At 41.9% G+C, this 17,181-nt stretch overlaps 1 protein-coding gene and 1 long non-coding RNA gene across 3 annotated transcripts in view; one reads left to right on the top strand and one right to left on the bottom strand.

Moving 5' to 3' along the window:
* The window catches only part of LOC144901627 (uncharacterized), a 34,579-nt gene extending 17,731 nt beyond the window's left edge, over nucleotides 1-16,848 (top strand). For both annotated transcript variants that reach the window (XR_013629683.1, XR_013629682.1), the window contains 3 exons: nucleotides 3,695-3,799; nucleotides 5,316-5,410; nucleotides 15,186-16,848. This is a non-coding gene — a long non-coding RNA (uncharacterized LOC144901627). The remainder of the gene's footprint in view (nucleotides 1-3,694; nucleotides 3,800-5,315; nucleotides 5,411-15,185) is intronic.
* kif26ba (kinesin family member 26Ba) overlaps nucleotides 1-17,181 on the bottom strand; it is a 71,206-nt gene that overhangs the window by 53,511 nt on the left and 514 nt on the right. Inside the window, exon 2 of the mRNA XM_078795745.1 lies at nucleotides 15,082-15,474. Coding sequence (XP_078651871.1) covers nucleotides 15,082-15,474 — 393 coding nt within the window. The remainder of the gene's footprint in view (nucleotides 1-15,081; nucleotides 15,475-17,181) is intronic.

Genomic DNA, 17,181 nt, shown 5'->3' with positions numbered 1-17,181 from the left:
ATAGAGCGCTCTAATACACCACAAGGATGTAGAACACAATGCACATTCATACGCTGTTTAACATAAAATGCTGAATTGCACTTTAAAAAAGGCCGGAAGCAGTCGAGTGGTTAGCGCGCAGACCTCACAGCTAGGAGACAAGGGTTCAATTCCACCCTTGGCCATCTCTGTGTGGAGTTTGATTGTTCTCCCTGTGCATGCGTGGGTTTTCTCCGGGTACTCCGGTTTCCTCCCACATTCCAAAAACATGCTAGGTTAATTGGCGACTCCAAATTGTCCATAGGTATGAATGTGAGTGTGAATGGTTGTTTGTCTATATGTGCCCTGTGGTTTACCCTGCCTATCCCCCGAAGACAGTTGGGATAGGCTTCAGCACCCCCCGCGACCCTCGTGAGGAAAAGCGGTAGAAAATGAATGAATGAATGAATGTGCTTGTTAAAGGGCTGCATGGCGGAAAATGTGTTTAGCACACAGACCTCACAGCTTGGAGACCTGAGTTCAATTCCACTCTGTGCCATCGCGTTCTCCGATTTCCTCCCACATTCCAAAAACATGCTAGGTTAATGTGGACCATGCGAGGACCAGTCCAGGGTGTACCCAGCCTCTCGCCCAAAGACAGCTGGGATAGGCTCCAGCACCCCCGCGACCCTCGTGAGGATAAGCGGTAGAAAATGAATGAATGTGGTGTATTTGTCAGAAAAAGAATAGCTCAAGCTGCATTTTGCCGTATTGTGAGACTTTGTGTGCGGTGCTTCAGGAGTGTAAGAGTTACACAACTGGGTCTGCTAAATGTTTCACCACTGGGCGGTAGACCCAAAGGGAAAACTTTCTACTTAAACACTACTTCTATTGTTTTATTACTGCAGTTTAGCACCAATTATTGCCCTCCATCTTTTTATTTACATATTCCCCTTGAGCCCACCATTCTTGCACCACACACCCTCCTTGTTTCCCTCTTGCTCTCTCTTTCTTTCTCTTTCCTTACCTCTCTCTGACAATGATGAATTGTTTGTCGGATCAGGTAATCTATCTTGCTACGTCCCACACCTGAACACACAGCTGCACTACCTCCTCTACTTTCTTCCTTTCTCTTTCTCCCACAGAGATGTTGCTCCTTGTGGTATCCTTCCACCCAAGGTTAGTGAGAGAGGCTCTCACTATAGGAGGTAAAGATCTTCTTGACAGCTAAGAAATATAGGATTTTTTTAAATACCTTCTACCAGTTATTATTTCACTGATATTGAAAACTTGAAAAACCTGAACTTGAAAAAGAGGTGTTGTGTTATATTCAGGTCAATATGGGACTACAGTAATTTACCCCCATGTTAATTGGTTCTCGACCTGACCATGATAAATTAATTTCTACAAAGTGGGATTCATTCATTCATTTATTTTCTACCGCTTTTCCTCACGAGGGTCGCGGGGGTGCTGGAGCCTATCCCAGCTGTCTTCGAGTGAGAGGCGGGTTACACCCTGGACTGGTCGGCAGCCAATCACAGGGCACATATAGACAAACAACCATTCAAGGTGTGATTCAATATTAATAAACAAAATAGAAAATAGAGCATAGAACATTTATTTGACTTTCAAAATGCAAGCTTTAACATGATTAGCGCTTTGTAGACCCGGTTACATCACATTGTGCAGGCTATGGTATCAATGCAGGGACATAAGAAACGGCCACCGCTAGAATATGAAGCTGCTAAGCTAACTAGTTAGCCCCTCCAATATACATTGTACTTATTCTAAACTTAAGATTTAACTTGAGTTTTTCAAACAGTGCGGGGATGAAGGACAAAGAAGCCAAAAGCTTACCACTTCCACACAGAATGAGAGGACAAACTTTTTTCCCCACTTGATCTCAACTGTGGTCTGTCTCAGCCATGGCATGTCGGCTTGGTTCGACTATCTCATAATCTAGCATTTATTAATTATTTTTGGAAAAAACACAAAATAGAGGGAGGAATACAACTGTATTAATTTATGTGTCCATTTAGCCCTTGTCCCTGACATTCTGTTATTTGCAGTTTTATTCTGCACACAAATAGCAAGCTTCCAATGGGTCATTTGATGCTTTTATAGTCTTGTACCATGCCCCAAACTTTATTACCAGAACACATCAAGCATTGAGTGGCTATGCTTAAAGCAATTTTAATGAAAAGTATGTGGAAAATGGATTAGTCGGGTAGAAAAAACATTAAACAAACATCCTCCCTCTGAGCGTGGACTAACTTAAAAGCCTGTTTAAACTAATATGCCCACCAAAAGGTCCCAGCCACTGCCTTCAGGCGTCACACTCCCACAGTAGCATCCATTCATATGTGTGGGACCTCCTTGGAGCTATACCACAGCGCACCACTGTTCGTGTTGCTCCTCCCTGTGATACTCTCATCCAGGCATACGCAAATAACAGCTCGAGAATTATGGGTGGACATATTGGTAACTGATTAACTGATCGTTAAGAATTTGGTTGTGACTATATGGAATTGATGCTTAAATAATTGCAAGCAGCTATGTAGTATGAATGTGAGTGTGAATGGTTGTTTGTCTATATGTGCCCTGTGATTGGCTGGCGACCAGTCCAGGGTGTACCTCACCTCTTGCTTAAAGTCAGCTGGGATAGGCTCCAGCATTCCCTCGCAACCCTACTGAGGATGAACAGCATGGAAAATGGATGGATAGATGTAACTATTCTAATATTTCATAGTATGTTTATTATCATATACATCTGTGACCTGGTTATAAATGTAAAACACAGATACTGTACAGTTACTAATTACAGTTACAAATTTTAGCAACATACTACTAAATAACTACTATTGAATGGATTAGTATAGAAATATAACAGCAAGCTAGTCCATAAACATACAACTCATTATACAAAAATTCAAATGAGGTTTGAATGAATGAGAATTCATTCCTGGAAGCTGTTGATTTATCTTGGTGGTTTGGATCAAAACCATTGCATCTCTTGCAAAGTCCCACAATGCATCTTGAGTTGAGAAGTTTGCATTTAAATTAAATTAAATGTTTTAACTGTGTATTAACGAATGAATGTTGTATTTTGGTGTGTCTTCTACTCTGTTTACTTGCTTTTATTCAACTCCATTCTTCTGTAAAGTGTCTTTGAGTATTTGGAAAAGCGCTATACAAATAAAAATGTATTATTAAATGTTTATCTGTAAAGGAGACAAAGCGGTATCCTTTAAGCATAAACATTTGTAAGTTTTCCCAACTCAAGATGCCATGTCCAAGCCTTTACAGCCCACATCCACATTGTGTGTCAGGCCATATTTAGCCTGTAGGCGCCGAGTTTGACATGTGCATTAGCGACTCGACCCCGGCAGCTCAGGAAGCTCCAGTCAGTCAGGTATTGTCGTGATTTTGGTCGGGATGTTGAGTACAATGTCGGGTGAGGAGGAAGAGGGCGCTAGAGGCGTAGATAGGGAAACATAACTCTATCTCTGACGTACGGTCAATAACAGATAACAGTAGACAACAACTATTTGGAGTCTTTAAATTGAGTGGCGCTCCATCTGCTCGAGGTAATTGAAAAGTTGAACTGCTAGAGGCTACTCAGTTTTCTGATTGAAGCGCATGCGTGGACGAAATAGCCAATTTTATTCCCCCCTGCACACACATACACTTTTCTCCTGCTGAGCTTTATCTTTTCTGCGCTTTCTCCCTTTTGTAGCCTTGACTTCACGCTGCTGATAAGCAGGGAGGAGGAACGGTGTGAGGATGGATGTGAAGTTGGAGTGCACAGATGCAAGATAAACATACAAAGACATTGCATCGGGTAGAAATGCACAATATGAACATAATTATGCCTGGAAAAGATAATATTACTTAATTCTGATTTAAATATTCATTTCACCGTGTGTTTCTATGTGGTTTGCAGTGCACTGAATGCACTGCATGTTTTTAACAATTTGCCCCCTAAACAAGGCTTCCAATTTTTTGCAGCTTTGTTGTCTACATAGCGAGGATGTATAATATTAAATATACTTTATTCCATAATTATTTACTGAGTAGTATATTGGATCTAGTGTGTGGCCATTTGGCTGCATGGTGTTCGAGTGTGTAGCGTGCAGGTTTTCTCCGTTTATTCCGGTTTCCTCCCACATTCCAAAAACATGCTAGGTTAATTGGCGGCTCCAAATTGTCCATAGGTATGAATGTGAGTGTGAATGGTTGTTTGTCTATATGTGCCCTGTGATTGGCTGGCGACCAGTCCAGGGTGTACCCCGCTTCTCACCTGAAGACATCTGGGATAGGCTCCAGCATGCCCGCGACCCTTGTGAGGATAAGCAGTAGAAAATGAATGAATGTGGCCATTTAGATGCATAGAGGGAACAATATTCATTCATTTTCTACCGGTTATCCTCACGAGTGTCCCGGGGGTGCTGGAGCCTATCCCAGCTGTCTTCAGACGAGAAGCGGGGTACAACCTGGACTGGTGGCCAGCCAATCACAGGGCAAATATAGGCAAACAACCAGGGGAGCAATGCTGTATTATTAAAATAATTCCCAAAATGTAGCACTGTTCTCAGTATAAATGCATCATTTTGGATCCAACTCTTGTATCGGATCTCATGAATGTGGTTGATGAGTGTCTTGGCACAACAAAGGATCAACATGGAGATCAACCATTTCTTTATTAGAACCAGATTTACTGAGTTACTGTAATGTAAACGTTATACTGCTGCTCTAGACTGATATAAATAAATCTGGAACACCCCCCGCACCCCCATAGAACAGTCAATAAATCCACAACAACTGCAGAGAAGACTGTCATAGTGGTGGTCTGGAAACAACTTCTGAAATCCTTTGCTCTTATTCTGCTGTCTGCCCTTTACACAGTCCACTTAAGTCCATGTGGGCTTAAAAGTTGAAAATTCCAATGATGAAGAAACACACACATCCATCATCCCTGTCTCCCACACCTCCCTATGACATCTTGTGCAAAACACTAAAATAGTTCTCATCCGGACTCATGACAACCCGAGACCGTGTGTATGCGTAGCTTATACCACATGGCTCATGTTGGAAGTGTGGTTAACAGGTCTTCAAATAAACCAATCAACGAGTTAGACTTCACAGCGTCAGGAGTGCAGAGTCTGGCACCTGATGCTAGAGGAACACTACGCTTGGACTGCCTCAACTTCTCGTATTGGCTCTGGAAACTGAAATCTTTAACTTAAACGCAAACTACAAAACGAACAGCGGCCCAAAAAAGGAGACAGACTGATGAAAAAAAAAACATGCACAGATGGAATATCAAAAACATCTCAATTCATGTTTCACACTTGCAGGTTGTGTGAAAATGTGGACATAAGGGGGCCAGGAGACTGACTGCTGAATGATGGAGAGGCAGTTGCCATGGTAGCAGTGGACTTCAAGGCATCAGGTGCTTTAACTGCCGTAACTACCACCCTTCAGTGTACAGCAGTGTGTTCTAATCACACACACACACACACACACACACACACACACACTGTGAATAAAACCACTGGGGTGCATTTTCATATAAATCTAATATTACCGTGGTCTTTCACTTTGGGAGAGCAGAATTGTTATAAATGTAAAATGGTTTGATTGGAATTTTCATTGCATAATTGGCCTGCTGCTTTATAATGTACTGCTCCATTAGTTTCTTCATTGGAAGGGAAATTGACAGACAAAATAAGAATGGCAACGAGGTCTTTATCTGGAATTGAGGACACTAAACCACCGGGGTCCCTTGCAGCTCAATGCTTTTTTTTGGTGCGCTTTACGAGGCTATTCCATTAGAAGACTTTCTGTATTAAATGGGGTGAAAATAACAACATGACCAAAGAACACACACTGAATTACTCATCCTTTCAACGTTTACTCTAGGGATGCAAGTGACGAAAAATTGTGTTAAACTAGGGTTGTTGTTTTTTTAATCTAAGCTTAAAATTGCATCTCCATAACATGTTTTAGATAGAACTGTATGTATATTCCCTTAACACAGGTGAAAAAAGGCCGGAAGCAGTCGAGTGGTTAGCGCGCAGACCTCACAGCTAGGAGACCAGGGTTCAATTCCACCCTCGGCCATCTCTGTGTGGAGTTTGCATGTTCTCCCCGTGCATGCATGGGTTTCCTCCGGGCATCAACTGACCCATTGGAAGCTTGCTATTTGGGTGCAGAACACAACTGCAAACAACCGAATGTCAGGGACAAGGGCTAAATGGACACATAAATTAATACAGTTGTATTCCTCCCTCTATTTTGTGTTTTTTCCAAAAATAATTAATAAATGGTAGATTATGAGATAGTCGAACCAAGCCGACGTGCCATAGCTGAGACAGACATGCCATAGTTGAGATCAAGTGGAAAAAAAAGTTTGTCCTCTCATTCTGTGTGGAAGTGGTAAGCTTTTGGCTTCTTTGTCCTTCATCCCCGCACCGTTTGAAAAACTATAGTTAAATCTAAGTTTAGAATAAGTACAATGTATATTGGAGGGGCTAACTAGTTAGCTTAGCAGCTTCATATTCTAGCGGTGGCCGTCTCTTATGTCCCTGCATTGATACCATAGCCTGCACAATGTGATGTAACCGGGTCTACAGAGCGCTAATCATGTTAAAGCTTGTACTTTGAAAGTCAATAAATGTTCTATGCTCTATTTTCAATTTTGTTTATTAATATTGAATCCCACCTTGAATGGTTGTTTGTCTATATGTGCCCTGTGATTGGCCGGCGACCAGTCCAGGGTGTACCCCGTCTCTCGCCCGAAGACAGCTGGGATAGGCTCCAGCACCCCCCGCAACCCTCGTGAGGAAAAGCGGCAGAAAATGAATGAATGAAAGGTGACTAAGGCATCCAACTCAGTAGTGTATGCTACTATTAATACCAATCAACCAATCAGCTGCAATGTTAATGGTAATATTTGTGTGTGTAAAGCCAATGAGAACCTCTTTACTTCATATCAGTATCCCTCTCCATCCACTCGCCTCACATTTTACTGTAGTGCACCTGCAAGACATGAAGAGGGCATGATCCCACTCAATTTCTCGTCACGTGCATTAGATATATGTCTGCCCGGTCTCTCACCAACAAGAGCACCACAAGGAGCCCATTAATGCTGATGGAGATATGTATGCGGCTCACATCTGTCACATGTCGCTGCCGTGGCAACACCAGCTGCCGTCATTACAGGAGGCCAGCCTCTGTCGTCTTTAGGGATTTGGCTATTACAGTGTACTAGCTCGCTACCTGCATGCATGGAAAAGCGCATTGTTACAACTGAGAGCCGAGCGTGCATACTGCAGCTACTGGTGTTGTTTTATGTGATAAACAGCGTGATGATAGATAATTGATGGGGGCGTTGGCTCTTTAACGCTGGGACTGGTTCGGCTGATTGAACTGCAAGTGGTTTGACCCCTCTTGTGTTTGATAAGTACTCATGGAGTCAAGACAAACCCATGTTTTACATTCATCTCAAGGTCACATTTGCTCATGATTGACTCGTTGTTAAAATGATATAGTTGAGTTAGACGTTAATGGCTTCAAGGACAATTCAACCTCTACTAACTAATGAGATGGAGTGTAGTGCAGTCGGGGGTGGGGGGGGGGGGCAGGTAAGGCAGACCTTCGCCAGTCCCAATGAAAACTTAACAATATAAATCAAATATTAATATTTTTCCATTCAACTGCATTCTAAATATATTTTTTCTATATAATATTTTCTTAAAGAAAAACTAAAAAGAAACAAAAGATTTTGCCCATCATCCCCAATGTGAGACATGAACACACATCTTTGTGTGTGTTCCAAAGATGTAAACACAGCTAAAAAGAGGCAGCTAAGACTACACATAACGGGAAGCAAATATTATTATTATTATTATTATTATTATTATTATTATTATTATTATTATTATTATTATTGTTGTTGTTGTTGTTGTTATTATTATTATATTGATATTGATATTGATATTATTATTATTATATTGTATATATTATATATATTAATGTATTGATTAATTAATATTGATATTATTATTATTATAAACATTGTCACGCCTGCTTAAAATGACCAAATTATGGCAAAGTACTGTAAGCATTACATGTTATCATGTTACTACATGGTTACAGCATAGATATAAAACCATATCTTCAGAATGTATAGAAATGTCTGTTCATGTCTTTGTGAATGACGGCCAAAATTCCAGTTTTCCTTTAAGTAAAAATCGCTGAATTTGCTAATTTCCTGGACCTGACGCTCCCGCGGGCATGCTTGCCTCCCGTCACACTGCGGGCCAGTTTGTGTCTGTCAGCATGTCGCCAATAATATAATGTTGTAGAATCATTTCTTATACACCACGACTTTCTACAGCTCATGTGATATCAGTATCAGGCATTTTCGTAGAGAAGAAAAGGCTGCACGCACTCCATATACAAATAACTATTTTCTTCTTTTTCTTAATACCGTCTTTATCAGCAACCTGTATTAACATAAAAAAACCTCCAAAAGAGTCAGTACCTCACAACCCATGAACCTCACTACACATCACTGCGTACACCCTCTGGGTAGACAATCAATTACAGGGGAACGAGTCATACAAGCTATTCATTTAGATTTAATGCTGGATTTAACAATAACAACATCAAAACTCCACCTAACTGCCATTAATGCTCCAATTAACACCTCCAGTCAGCTAACTGCTAACGCGAGTTCATTTTCTTTAATTGTGTACTTTATTATCATAAAGACGTACTGCCAACGGTACATTTTTTTCTGAACAAGAAATCTTATGCAGGCCTCACAGCTAGGAGACCCGAGTTCAATTCCAACCTCGGCCATCTCTGTGTGGAGTTTGCATGTTCTCCCCATGCATGCGTGGGTTTTCTCCGGGTACTCCGGTTTCCTCCTACATTCCAAAAACATGCTAGGTTAATTGGTGACTCCAAATTGTCCATAGGTATGAATGTGAGTGTGAATGGTTGTTTGTCTATAGTATGTGCCCTGTGATTGGCTGGCCACCAGTTCAGGGTGTACCCCAGCTGGTATAGGCTCCAGCATCCCCCCCGCGACCCTCGTGAGGATAAGTGGTAGAAGATGAATGAATGAATCTCACGAGATCTTGTGACACCCAAGTGGTCGATGTAAACTCTTTATGGTTTTGGTAAATAAAAATCCTCATTGTAAATACAGCATTTGCAATATATACTTTATTTCTTACTTTTTAAGAGCCAGCTTTTTTCAACCTGGCCATCCTCTGCCCTTTGAAGGTGTATCATAGCTGTAAGGCAGGATCGTATTCAGCAGGTATTGAGGACAGGATACTCGCCATACTCACTCTTCCCCTTGTTGAGTTGAAAGCAACTGTCATATTTCATACTAAGATATGCCCGTGGTTGACGTTTTTCTGATACCAAACTACAGCCAAGTAGTCCATGACATTTATCCAATTCCACAATACTGACTCGTTGGTTATTATGCTCATCTCCACTAGTACTGTCTTATTGAGTGTTAAAACCCCACACACCTGCAAGTATACAAATATTCCAAGTCACTACAATGCCGTAATGGAAGTGAACATACAACACGCTCAGTAACTGACAGGGTAGTGAATATCATGTTTCTGTGTTTGTGTCCAAAAGTAGAAGCGTATACAGCACTAGTATATTCCAATCCATATAAACAAGAGGTTATTTTGACTTTTACAAGACCTCCAACAGACACTGTCCTTGTACAACACACACAGAGCGACCCAGTTTCCTGAGCTGAACTCCATCCACCACACACAGATGAGTTTTTATGACTGGGGTGTGGATATGAGGAGTGATTACACACACACACACACACACACACACACACGCAGCAGACAGACACACACCAGTAGAGAGAGAAGCATGGACGTGAGTCCTAAGTGAGCACAGCTGTGGCGCCAGATGTGTTCCAGAGTCCTGTGGTCACAAGTGTTGTGCATTTTGATGCATCTGAAAGTGAAAACACACAGTGTTCAATTTAATCCCTCCCCCCGTAATGTCGGCTGGTGCCGAACATTGTATTGCTAAGACAAATGCTACTACTGTTAAAACACTAAAGTCAAGCACTGGTCAACCTTGTATTTGTTCATATTTAATAACACATTAGAGAAAAATAAGCAAAGAGATTAGAGAAGAATTGTCTGTTAATCTGTCCTGGAGTCATGCTGTCACCAATGTTCCCTCCAATTTTTCAGGAGTACGACCATACACATAAGAAATATGCCCATTTGTATTATCACTTACTACAGTATTAATTGGCCCTGTACCCTAGAAACCACCCATGAATGATACGGGAAAAAAACGAAATGACACTGCGTCAAAGTATTTTAGCAGTGATACTGATAAAATATAGAGTTTAACCATGTCCAGTATCAGCCCCCGTAGCTGTCCACTCAGAGCGCGCTGCTCTGGTATCGTGCCCGTGAAACAACCAATCAGAGAACAGCGCACGAGCGTGAACACACAGCGTTTGTTTTGCTGCCGTCTGTGCTGTCAACATGTCACCGGTTGACACTTCCGGCGAAAGACAAATAGGGAAAATAGCAAACAGGATATTAGAAATGGAACGTTTTATCACCATTAATGAGGAGGACACTCTTGAAATGATGGAAAAAACTCGAGCTTTTTTCTGAATGGCTCATCAACTGCAAGAACGAACGAAGACTGGTAGAAAGTATTCCCCCGCCTGAGTTCGACAAATACGTGTCTATGTTTATTTTATCAATCAGAAAAGAAAATGGGGATGAATACGAGCCTGATTATTTTTGAAATATTTTTGCACTTATTCTGTTTACACTGTTTAGATATTAATTCATGTAATAAACTGAAAATTTTCTGGAAACAAAATGGTCTTTTGATTAAATAGTACGTGATAATAAGCTCATGATTAAATAGTATTTGATAATAAGATCATCACATGGTTTGTCTGGTATCAGGCCCAGTATCATGATACCTGGCCTGATACCAGACAAACCATGTGATAACCTATAAGTATCACACCTGTCCAAAACCTGAAAATTCAAGGTAATGTAACTTCCATTCTGTGTTATTTTGTATATGAAAAGGGTGAAAAGGTCAGCGAGGAGTATTTCACAATATAGCTGTCTTTTCTTGTCCACTTCAGACAAAAAAAACGTAGAACTGCTTCATCCAATTTCCATTTCTTTTCTTGTGTAGCATTTATTGAGGTAATTATGTATACTTTTATCTTCTTCCTGTTGTGCAGCAGACTGCTGCCACGTTCCCCTTCGGCATCATTCAGGCCCAAATACACTTCCTGTATACAGTAAGTAAATAATAGTATGATAATGCTACACATTCAGTCCATGCTTTTCACTCAGAAAACTGCCTTGCTACTTTGGCTTTGCACCATGCTTTTCAGAGCAGCCCTTTTCTCATTTGACAAAAAAAAACAGATTCAACCCAGATTCTCTTGTTCTTCTGTTCCAGAGGACAGCCAGTCCTTCTGATGGACAGCCAGTCCACCTTAAAAGACCTTTAATTACTTTAATTTGGTGACTGGATGTGGTATTATGGCGTTCGCGTTGCCATAATACGGGGTTAGCAAGCAACATTTAACTCCGCTGCACCAGTTGTTGTCGCCTGTCATTCACGGAGTTGCATTGCTAAATTGTACAGAATAGATTATGTTTATTTTATTTCCAATTCAGCTTGGATTTTACTTTGTAGGCTCCAGCATACCCGTGACCCTAGTGAGGATAAGTGGCATCGAAAATGGATGGATGGATGGATGAATGGATGGAATTGTGCATACGGTGACACTGGAGTCTTTCCTTACTTTTACCACAATACGTGTACCACAATCATCCCACCCACGTCCACACCTGCTGACAAACTGCAACACAAATGATATATTCAACCTAACAAGCACAACTGCTCATACACACACACACACACACACACACATAAACACATATACAGCAGACATCCCAAATGCAAAATATTCAGCAGTAGACTGTTGAAGGTCATCATTAGCATACTATTAGCAGCCCTGTGTGTGTGTGTGTGTGTCAAGCATGATACATCTAGGTGTGAATTAGAGACAGGCCTACAAGGGGGGGTTGTGTTATTCTGACAACGGGGAATCATGTATGTGTTAGTGTCCAGTGGGAATAAAACCAAGTCTCAGGCCGACAGTACAAACGCATACAAACCCTACCTTGACACTGCACTGCTGAACTGGCATTTTAGAGTGTGAATCCTGCTTTTCACTGACCCGTAACACCTTCAACGTTCAATTCCCTTTAAGAAAAAAGGCTCAAAGCCACACAAACACAGAAGGGCACATGGTCGCCCATTTAGCTCTGATATTATACTGCCATGCAAGCCTTTTTTTCCGAGAGGGAGAGCCTCATACTGTGCTTAAAGGGGACCTATTATGCTCATTTTATGAACTTTGTATTGAGTTGTGGACTCGTATAGAGCAGCTACACACAATAACCCACACAGAAAACTTACTAGATCCTCTAGAATATGCACCTATTCCAGCTGCATTCCCTTGGATTTGTGCTTCCCGCCAAAATGGTCAGTTTTCACGCCCACTACACTGTGATTGGTCACACACTCAAAAGTGCTTCCTAGCTACGAATAAAACCCACCTTCGAATATAGTGGGTATAGTAGGAGTTGACAATAAATGAAAAAAGTCTTCGGAGAGCTAATTGAAAAGTGTTTTGGGGCTACTGACTGGAGACCCCTGAATTACCGTGTATGAACTACAAGAGTAGACACCCCTGGTCCTCCTCCAACCTCGCCCACCCGAGGAGGAGCACTCATTGTCGGACACGCTTTGCCAGAAGCATCGATTGTACCCTGGAGCTCAGAAGAAGCAGGACCCGAGGGCGCTGCGTCCACCTCGCCTGCCCGAGGAGGAGCGCTCATTGTCGGACACACTTTGCCAGGAGCACCGATTGTGCCGTGGAGCTCAGAAGAAGAAGGACCCGACGGCGCTGCGTCCACCTCGCCTGCCCGAGAAGGAGCACTCATTGTCGGACACACTTTGCCAGAAGCACCGATTGTGCCGTGGAGCTCAAAAGAAGCAGGACCCAAGGGCGCTGCGTCCGCCTCGCCTGCCCGAGGAGGAGCACTCATTGTCAGATGCAGACATTGTCAGAGGCACTGCTGGTGCTGTGGAGCTCAGAAGCCGGACGTGAGGGCGCCGTGTTTACTTACTCTTGGCACAACATTGGCCGTGGCGATGCAGTCATTACACTTTTTTTTTTACAGGACTACCGTGTTCCAGACAGTGAGCACTGTGGTTCTCTCCACCTCCATGGACACACAGCATGTCCAATATTACACCGTTGGTGTACCTAATAAAGTGTGCAATGAGTCTAATTATGCCCTTATAAAGTTCCTACACCAATTACAACAACCACAACGAGGAAGAGATTGTAATGTAATTACAAATATCATTCCAATTAGTGGTCATGTTGTTCCGGTTTCCGACTATCATGTTCACAATGTCTTAACAAGACCCCACATTGTTTTCACCTCTACCTCTTATTTACTGACTCTTACTTCCTCGCTGTCTGCCCATTTCTTTCCTTTATAGGGCTCATAATGGTGCATAAAAAATGCCTAATGTTGCCAATTAGCTAAAACCCTGACGTGTGACCCTGAAAACAGCCACAGCAGACCTGGAGGCAAAAATGATGCCACTGCAATCATTGTAGGTGCGCTACACAAGCACCATGTGTAATAAAGTGGTATGCAGTGACACATAACTAATGTGGATATCTGGCTGGTTGGTTGGTAGCTGCAGAGGTTGTTCCACGCTTCCTTGGCCACTTGTCATCTTAGAGGTGTGTTTGGGCTCATTATCGTGTTGGACAAATGCCAATGTGGCACAATTTTCCAGGGGAGGGGATGATGCTGTGCTTCACGGTGTCACAGGACACGTTGGAATTAATGTTTCCCCTAATTAACCACAGCTCCCCAGTGCCGGCAGCATTCATGCAGCCCCAGACTATGACACTATGCTTGACATTTATCTCACTAACTTGTGTTGCTAGCTTTGTAAATAGTAATGTCGGAATCATTTCAGTGGATGGTAATTCTATATATGCTAGTATAAGTTATACTATATTATCTGTACACTTTACACTATATTAGCTCACTTCCTGTGAGATACTGGAAATTACGCCTCCGGGCAGCATTATTCTGTTTTGTATCACACTTGTGTTCTGTTGTATGGAAACAAGGTTATAATATTCTGACAGAGACTCTCACACTCTATTAGATAAAAATAAATACATACATTTGGTTGATAATATTCCTTATAATCAATCAAAATAACCAAGCAGGAAACACAAGTAGTCATTTTGTAAACATTGTAACCATTCAATTCGACTCACTTACACACCAAATTTGTTCATTCGGGCTTATTTTGCTTGTTGACAAAATGTGAGCAAAGTCAACAGGCCAGGTGATCAATGTCCGCAGTGTATGATTCAACCTCTATCATCAATCCACTCCCAGCCTTCATGATGTGCCTATTGAGAGTCACTACACCCATGGATTTCAAATTGATTGCATGGATGGAAAGAAAGGAAAAAAAATAAATCATCTGTCAAAGAAAATTGAAAAGGCAGCAAATCCATGAGAATTAATATTAGCTCTAAGTGCTCTGCGTCTTGAAGTTGTCCGTCATGTTAATTCCCACAAGAAGAGAAAGCAATATACAATAAAGCGGGCTAATCGATTAATAGGAGGTGATGTGATCAATGAGGTAAAATGGGGACATTTCTGCAGAAAAAAAAATCCTCATGTCCGTGTTTGTGATGGATACACCCTCCTCTTAGTAATAATAATAATAATAATAATAATAATCCAAAAGTAAATTCTCTTCCGAACAGGACAGATGGTCATTGAGCGTTGGACAAATTAGCGCATCCTTATGATTTATGACAACAATAAACCAGATTACAGTGCGACACCTAAGGCAAGACATTGATGGCCGGTCTAATTTTTCATAAATAAATAAGCAAATGTCACAGTTAATGAAGAAGCAAGTTATTTTTAGGATGCTGCACAGCATTCATACCTTGCTGGAGTAAGGTCCTGGGATTAGGAGCTTTAACGCTTGTCTTTTCAGCTCCGTCAGCCTCGTGTTGCAGTTCTCACACCAAATCCCTCTTTCACTCCCAGGGGAACTTCCGCTGCCTGAGGCTGGGGAGCCCGTCCCAAAACCTGGAGAGCCGCCGAGAGACCCGGGAGAACCCGTGCCAATCCCTGGTGAAATGTTCCCCGGTGATCCAGAGAGGGAGCCTGGTGATGAGATCCCTGAGCCAGGGGATGGGGTGCCCGTGGAGCTGGGCATGGAGCCAGCACCCTCTGGGGCGGGACGAGAGTTGGACCGGGTGGTTTCCTCATATGTCTTACGGTACCAAGTGTCCGGGAAAAAGGAGGCGGATTTAGTGGGGGATGTGTCGGGCATCTGTGGGACATTTAAAAGAGAAGACTTTAACATATAGTCGTGTGGACCCCCCCATGGTGTTACAGGGTGAACATTTGCCAATCCCTGCTGTGTTGTCCGTGCTGACAAACACTTCACATGGTGGCGCTGTTATTAACACCCAAAATTTTACCCCTGAAATTTCTCACACCGCTCAATGCCCTCTAATTGAAATATAACAATGAAAGACTCACACAGCTCCAGTTATGGCAGTGAACACACCAGACCCTGCTTGTTGATGTGGGTTAATATTAGTCCTTAACTCAGTCTAGTCCTCATTCTCATGGGAACATCAAACAGGCCACAAAGAGTTGGGGTAAATCCAGTCAAGCCATTGATGTGGTGGCAAAGCGGCTTCTGAAATCTTTCGTTAGAGGCTATAATAAGTAGCAGAACAGAGTTGGGAATGATGATATTGGAATATTCTCAAAAGAAAGAGACATAGTTGAACCACTTATGTGATATATGTACAATAACATTGTTCCTCATAAGCATAAATCAGAGTTTAAACTAATACAATGTTAAATGTTGGCCATAATCCTTAGCCTTGATGATTTAAAATGCTTTATGTCAACCCTACTGGCAATTTTGTGTGTCTGTAGCTTTAATGCAGATCAGCTGTGTTTGCAAGCCATTAAGCACTTTCTCCACTTTTTATATACACACTGTAACTCTGCACTTGTCCAACGTAATGATGCTACATCTCATGCACAGGCGGACCCAAACATTAGCAATACTAGCATAGCTATATGAGTTACACTGCTAACAATACAGTCACATTTTAACAGCGACACCATGCTAGGTTAACTGAAGAAAAACAGCACGATCAAACTTATAGCTCCTGTTTGTACAAAACTGAGAAAGGCATTTTTTTTTCTTCATGAAAATGAAAACCCAGAACAGTTTTTTCTCACATGGTGCAAATAAACTGCATTAATGGAGCCATATTACTTTTACAACATCATTAAAAAAGTCATACTTGTGGTGCAACTGTAAAAAATATATATTCATCCATGTTCTATGCTGATTAGTCTCGTTAGGGTTGCAGGGGGTATGCTGGAGCCTATCCCAGCTGACTTGGGGCGAGAGGCAACATACAATCACAGGGTACGTATAGACAAACAACCATTCACACTCACATTCATACCTATGGATAATGTTTTGGAATGTTGGAGTACCGATAGAAACAGTCCAAACGGAGATTCAAACCTCCCAGTCTCCTGACTGTATGGTCCACATTCTAACCACTTGCACACCGTGCTGCACTGTAAAAACAGTCATTACAATAAACTGACACAATGGTTGTCTCTTTCTGTTCCTGTCCTTTGGGGGACATTCCACATTACAATAACTTACCGGTGCAACTGCGGCCCAAATATTGGTATAATTTGTACAATTTCCACGGCTATAAAATGCAATAGGCTAACCGTCTACTGCCAAAACTTAATCTGGGGTTGGCCCCTTTCCCCTTAATCCTTCATTTTACCAAGCCAGTTTGGACAATTGGACAGAATGAACCCCCCCAATCCCAAATCCCCAATAGACACACAACAAGATTGTGTAGTAATTCTTCCCAGGAGAGCGCTGCAAATCAAGGAATATTTCCAATATTTGTTTCCAATTATTTTGCACATTCAATTATTATTATCCAAATGATAATAGCTGTAACCCCTATGATAAAATGAAAAT

The sequence above is a fragment of the Doryrhamphus excisus genome, linkage group LG13 (genome assembly GCF_037039965.1).
Source record: "Doryrhamphus excisus strain RoL-2023G ecotype Guam linkage group LG13, RoL_Dexc_Guam_v1.1, whole genome shotgun sequence".
Taxonomy (NCBI): Eukaryota; Metazoa; Chordata; class Actinopteri; order Syngnathiformes; family Syngnathidae; genus Doryrhamphus; species Doryrhamphus excisus.
This window is presented reverse-complemented; position numbering and strand designations above follow the sequence as displayed.